Below are 6,404 nucleotides of genomic sequence, written 5' to 3'. Positions count from 1 at the left end.
ACTAGGAGCCAAGGATATCTGTGAACTTGAAAGGGGAAACAAAATTACATCTATGTTTTCGCTAACTTCTTAATGAAAGTTAACATTTCTTTCCATTTCAAAAGAGAAAAAACAAAAACACCGTGCTGAAAAGAGGCCTCCTCAGACTTTCAAATAAGTCCATGACTCACAAAAATATTAAGAATCCCTGCTCTACAGACCTTCCCTTATTAAAGCAGCAGGCTACCAGAGATTTGACAAAGGTATGGAGCCACCATGTCTTAAATGGATGGTCGGACTGGTGGCCTTTAAATGCCAATATTTAATCACATTCCATCTCTTCCACACTAAAATGTGTTACAAGAGAATGTAACCATACCCTCTCAGAATAATCAAAAATTTGAACACATGAGGGTTTTTAATGAGGCAAGGACTTTCTTCAATTACTTGCATTAGGAAGACCATCACCTGGACAATTTTTAAGGGAAATGCAGATTTTTAAAAGTTGGGGTGTAATGTGTGTCAACATCCCTTATATCCTCCTAGAAGCATGTGCAGGCAAGCTGAGCTGGAATGTGTGATGCTAACTGTGGAATGCCCAGGTTAGATCAGAAACACAGCAACTGTCACTCAGGGTGAGCATAATCAAGATTGAAATCACACCTCTTGGTTCAGCACAGTCCCGCAGCCCAAGTTTCTGTGGGTGAGCTGCAAGGGTGCTATCTGGCTTGTCATGTTTAATAACTTTCTCCTCTGAAGTCTGATATGCTGAAAGATCTGTACTGCTGATGTTAAAAGCTGGATTTTCAATGCTTTCTGTGGCTGCTCCATCTTCTTTTGCTGGAGAAAACAAGGAGGTCAGAAGAGCACATTTTACCAAAGTATATTCCAATGACAAGCAGAAAATTCCTTCTAGTAATTCCTTTGCTCAAAGACTCAAGTGTATCGTCCTCAAATGTCGCCAAAACAGAATTAGGTTAAAATTAACTCTTAAAAAAAAGAATAAATGATTAAAATAATTACAAATTGCACCCTGACAAGCAAGAGCAAAATTTCGCCCACAGCCATTTGTCTGTAATTAGTTAATTAATCCTTACACAAATTATGAGCAATAACTCATCAAGCAAGGCTCACCCATCAGAAATTCAGCTGACTTGGATTTCTTCTGCTTAGTTTGCTTCAGAGCCTTCTGCTGGAACTTCTGGAGGGAAATTGTTAAATGAATAAATTAGCTAAAGAATGAAGATCATCATTTATGATCCACAACTAACACAGTATTTTAAATATGGGATGGCATTGAAATGTCATTTAATTTGTAGCTCTCCTAAAGAGGTCAACCACTAATTGAACAACAGCAGTGGAAGAATTAAATAAAATGGGATAAGAAAAGTTAATATAAATGCCAAAAGAAGGTCACAGTAAAATATTTGTGGGTGTTTTAAATCATTTTTAATTACTGCAAAGAATCCTTAACAAATGAAGAACATTGAAAAACTTGAATTTTGAGTTGAGAGTAGAGCTAGGCTACTATTCTCTTTCTTTGGGATGAGCTAGATGTGCAAAAGTTAGAAACATGTTATAATTCTGTATTTAATGCTCTCTTCCCTAATCTTCAGTATTGTAATATTACCATCACCAAGTTAGTCAAAAGCAATGACCATGTTCTTCATATGTAACCACAAGTTAAGAAAAGAACAAAATTATGTATAGAATAGGAGTATCATTTTATAATAGAAATTACAATGAGTTCATTGATGCCATATCAGATATTACTTGTCACCAAAACCCAGAATTCATTACATTGCTAGAAAATCCATTAATATTAAAATGTATAAAAAATGGTCAAATGAAAATGAATAGCAAGAAATATTATTAAATTTCTCATACTCTTACACATTCCAAATGGGATACTGGGTAACTGTCAAACTCGCAAATCAGCAGTAGAAACTCTCTAAGTCACTATGAGTAATAATTCTTATGATAATACAAGGCACTAGAGTGAAAAAAAAAAGGCACACAATTAGGCTCCTACAAAGCAGTCACCAATATGCAAAAGATTATATCCTTTATTTGATGAAGGTCTGAAAGAGAATTTTAAATTCCTGGAAAAAATTATTTGACCTACACATTGATATAAATAGAAAAAAAATTGACATGTAAATCAGATCTTTTAATAGAACTACCAAAACTTCTAATAATTCATTTTGCATTCAAAAGTTCTCAGTTATTTACCAACTCTTTACAAAAATATATATCATTCTTTCAATTACATTTATTTCTAAAGGATGTACTTAAGACTAAACTAATGAATCTATTATATGTGTAGTTAGATGAATTAGGAGTCCATTTTTCTTAGAATTTTTGATTAACAGTATTGTAGAAAGAACAACATTCTATGTACAATTAAAACAATTTAATACCATAAAAGTATTGTAAATGACATGTTTCTGATTAAATACAATAAAAAGAATTTTTTAATTATTTTTTCATTCTTTAAAAAAGTATCCTAATATTGTCTAAAATCAAGAGAAATGCAGATAAATTTCAGAGATATTTTTTTTCAAAAGACAATGAATATATTAAAACTTTAGGGGAAAGTTCAATATTTAGATATTATACATTAAAGTTTTATTAATTTAACAATTCTAACATTTAATTTTGAAATATATAGTGAGTTAAGAAAATATTTCGATGTTGCAATATATCATGTCTAAAAAAATTTATGAAATCTGAGTGATTCTTCAACAATTTGCAGCATATTCCAAAATATTGGATCATGCCATAGATTTATATATCCTAGGCTGGTAAATATATGCTATAAGTTATAATTGGAAAAATGCCAGCATATCAATTTACCAGTTCCCTCACTTTTTAAGATTAAAAAAAAATCAGGCTGTATTCACTGAACTTTTTCAAGCAGTATTCTACAACTTCACCAACTGTTCTCTCATCTTACAAAATAGTAGGTGATTTTATTGTGTTTTCACAACCTTCAACTGAGGTATATTTTATTTCCTTATATAGCTGAGTAGCTTGGCAATTTCTCTTTTCAGCTTCTAATAGAGTTTACTTCATTGTAAAGGGAAATTAAGCATTTGTCTACCAGTAAAATAAGGATCTTCCAGATGTTTTTATAAATTCACATACTTTCAAAAAAAGCAATTTATGGTTTTCAGAGATAGTCTTCTAAAGAATGACAAGATATTGGTGTAATTTTTATTTGTGACCTAGGTACCCCTCACACAAGTTCTCTCACTTTTTACTTCAAAAGAAATTGAGAGCTGTTTCCCACTTCTATCCTTTTGTCAATTTCCTCACTTTTTCTCTCTCCTTTACACATGGGCACCTTTAAACAGTGTAAATTGCATCAAATCCCACTCCTTAGTTTAGTTTTCTTTTTCCTCATGAAGCTTTCACTTAGAACTCTGGAACAAAATTATCCTCACTCACATTTCATATGCATTTTCTCATTAGTAACCAGTAGTTAAGTTCATGTATTTATGCAAATTTATGTCCAAAGTAATTGTTCTTTAATAAGTTCACATGAATCTATGATATCTAAACTGAACACTAGAATTATAGAAAAAGCTTTTGATCACTGTTTTCTTCTTTTAAATCTATGATCTAGTGTCAACCATACCCACCCTCTTTCCATCATCATTTCTTATTATCAATCACAAAATAATAATTATTTTATCCACTTGTGCAAATAGTCTATAGAATATTGAATATAAAGGAAATGTAACAAGGTAATGTTGTTCCAAGTCTGACACCCATCAAAAACATGAGAATCATGATACAATAATAATCTCCAAACTACTTGGAATGAGAAACCTTCAAAATATAGAGAGCAACCAAAGAAATCAAAATCATGTGGGGGAAAGGGTGAATTTCATATCATCCTCTCTGTTATTGGAATTGTCCTGAGGATATTTTCAATGATTGTATGGGGAAGATCAACTTACGTATACTAATATTTTAATTCACTAAAAAAGTCATTTTATCCACTTGTACCATAATTCATAGAACATAGGAATAAGGACAAGATAGTGTTTTGGCCTAGAGCTGTTTTTTTTTTTTTTTTTTTTTTTCCTGAACTCCATTGAAAAAGATAAGGAAGTAAAGCAACTTCAACAATGATAATAAAAAAAAAAAAAAATCAAAAATCTTCAACAAATTTAATGTGAATAAGCCAAAGCTGATAAAATGTTGCTCTGACTTATTTCAAGTGATATGCTGTTTCTGCTAGTGCCTTCTCTCCTTTTTGGAAATTTAAATATTCAAAGAAAAAAATATCCTTTTTGCATTGCTTTATTGTTAATGTGAGCATTATTTTGTACATAGAAGAAGACAGGCGATAACTATTGATACAAATACAGTGGAGAACAAGTCTTTCCAAAACGTTAACAGTGTTTTTGGTTTTCAATGCTATGTCTTGTTCGTTGCCATTTAAAAAGCCACAAATCCTTTCTGATTCTGACTCTTCCACGTAGAAATAAAATCTGTGGTAGAAACAGCAAGCATAAACCGCACACACTCACACACACAAACCTCATTTATAACCAGTGACAACCCAAACCGATGAAGTTTTTAAAAGAATGTGATTGTTGTCAGAAGGAATTGAGTACAACAATGCCGAGTTCATCTCTGGATCCACTCGAAGTCCAGGCTGAGGGATTCTGGGAGCGCTGCTGCAAGGCTGGTGGGCACAGACCAGCAAGAAAGTGAATTTTGCATACTGTACGGATCATCGCTCAGTTCAGGGCAGTCAGATTGAATCTGTGATCAACCAATTGTGCTTCATGAAACCGTCAGCCCTCATTTGTGTCTAGCTGTTTTGCTCTGCCCAGCTGTAAACAAGCTCTGCTCTGAGCTGTCTCCCTCCCCTTATCTGCTCCCAGAGATCACACAGATAGAGCTCATCAGTCGCTATAGAGTTAAAATTAAAGTTACTGCTTCCAGACAGCAGTCCCCGTGCAAGCAGGAAGTCAAAAAGAAGAGCAACTTTGGAATGACATAATTTAAGTCCCTTTTAGGGAAGCCATACCTCAGATTCATACTCATCCTGGCATGGCATGTCTCTTCCATGAAATTAGATTAGGTGTTCCTAATGGAAACAACTATTCCCAATATCAGCAAACTAGCCAGGCAGACTCGTTCATAATTTCTTTGCTTTGTGGGGTGTTTTGCATAGATGTGTTTGTCTTTGTGTCGGTGATTGCAGTGGTAAGGTTTTCCCCTTCTGAGGTTTGGCTTGTATATGGCCAAAAAATAAATAAATAAATAAATAACATAGTTGGAAATATTATCGGTCTGGTCTGGGTCCAAGGAAACTAATAGTGCCTGAAATGCTCTGAGGCGCATAATGAGGGTAAACAAGGACAGGTATTCTGGCTTCTGTCCTCATCCACTCCAGCAAGGAAAGCATTTGCTTCAAAAATAATGGAGCGTATGGATTTAAATGGGCAAAATTTCCTATGGAAAATAAAATCTCACTGAAACGGTTTCTTTTTTTTCCCCCCTTCTTCAAATGGCATAAAAGTATTATTTGGTATTCACCACATTTAATTCTCCTAACCAGCTGGTATCTCCCTGTTAAGACTTTCATTTATGCAGCTGATGTTGGAACCTTTTCTGTTCTCTTAGTCTATTACTCTGACTATTTAAGGGATAACAGCCAAAATGAAACAGCTTGTAATTTGCACCTGTCTGCTTTAAGCATTCCATGGTAGATTATGTGGAGAGCAAACCCTTCCTGCTAATGAGAATGACACTTTGTAGGGTTGAATGCAATTGGGTTGCACAGTTGTGCTATAGTTGGCTTTTGCAAGGGGTAGGGAGGGGAAAAAAGTATCTTTTAGGTTGGGGGAGAGGCATTGTAACTGACTTGAGAGCGATAAATAGATAACTTTACATTTGTTTTAGATAGACATTACATGATGAATCTAAGAACAGAATTAAATTACATGAAGTTTCAATGATTGAATTGATCCAAGGATCTGTGAGTGATGCAATGTAGCCAAGAAGTGAATTAAAATAAGTTATGAAATGCCACAGATTTGAGAAAGGAAAGCAAATACCTCACATAATTTCCAAACCCTCCAAGTGCAGTCTTGGTTATGGGGAGTCTCTTCTTGTGGGGAAATTTTCCCACAGGGCAAGGCAAAAAGAGTTTAATATTATTTACAATTCAGAGATAACAGTCAAGACTTTGGAATGGAGGAGAAAGACTGAATGTGAACTGAAAAGATAGGTAGTTGATCATTAAACAAATTATTAATGAAGTGCATTTAAAGGAAGGCTTAAGTAAAACCTCCAGAATTTATTTTTTTTAAACAACTAAACATATCCCATTCACCTTCATATGAATAATGAATAAATTCTCCCTGTCTACCACAATGGTTCTGATGCTCACTATGCCTCCA

At 33.9% G+C, this 6,404-nt stretch overlaps 1 protein-coding gene across 1 annotated transcript; it reads right to left on the bottom strand.

The window, feature by feature from the left end:
- Window positions 1–460: 460 nt before the first annotated feature.
- Window positions 461–4,730, bottom strand: OFCC1 (orofacial cleft 1 candidate 1). The gene is made up of 3 exons (XM_031946944.1): window positions 4,608–4,730; window positions 1,114–1,198; window positions 461–819 (listed from the first exon to the last, which is right to left on the bottom strand). The coding sequence occupies exons 1-3, from the start codon at window positions 4,728–4,730 to the stop codon at window positions 563–565; spliced, it is 465 nt and encodes a 154-aa protein (XP_031802804.1). The 3' UTR covers window positions 461–562.
- Between the last annotated feature and the right edge of the window lie 1,674 nt (window positions 4,731–6,404).

This window comes from Sarcophilus harrisii, chromosome 1 (assembly GCF_902635505.1).
Source record: "Sarcophilus harrisii chromosome 1, mSarHar1.11, whole genome shotgun sequence".
Classification (NCBI taxonomy): domain Eukaryota; kingdom Metazoa; phylum Chordata; class Mammalia; order Dasyuromorphia; family Dasyuridae; genus Sarcophilus; species Sarcophilus harrisii.
The sequence above is the reverse complement of the archived record's forward strand: the minus strand, read 5'-3'. Positions and strand labels throughout refer to the sequence as shown.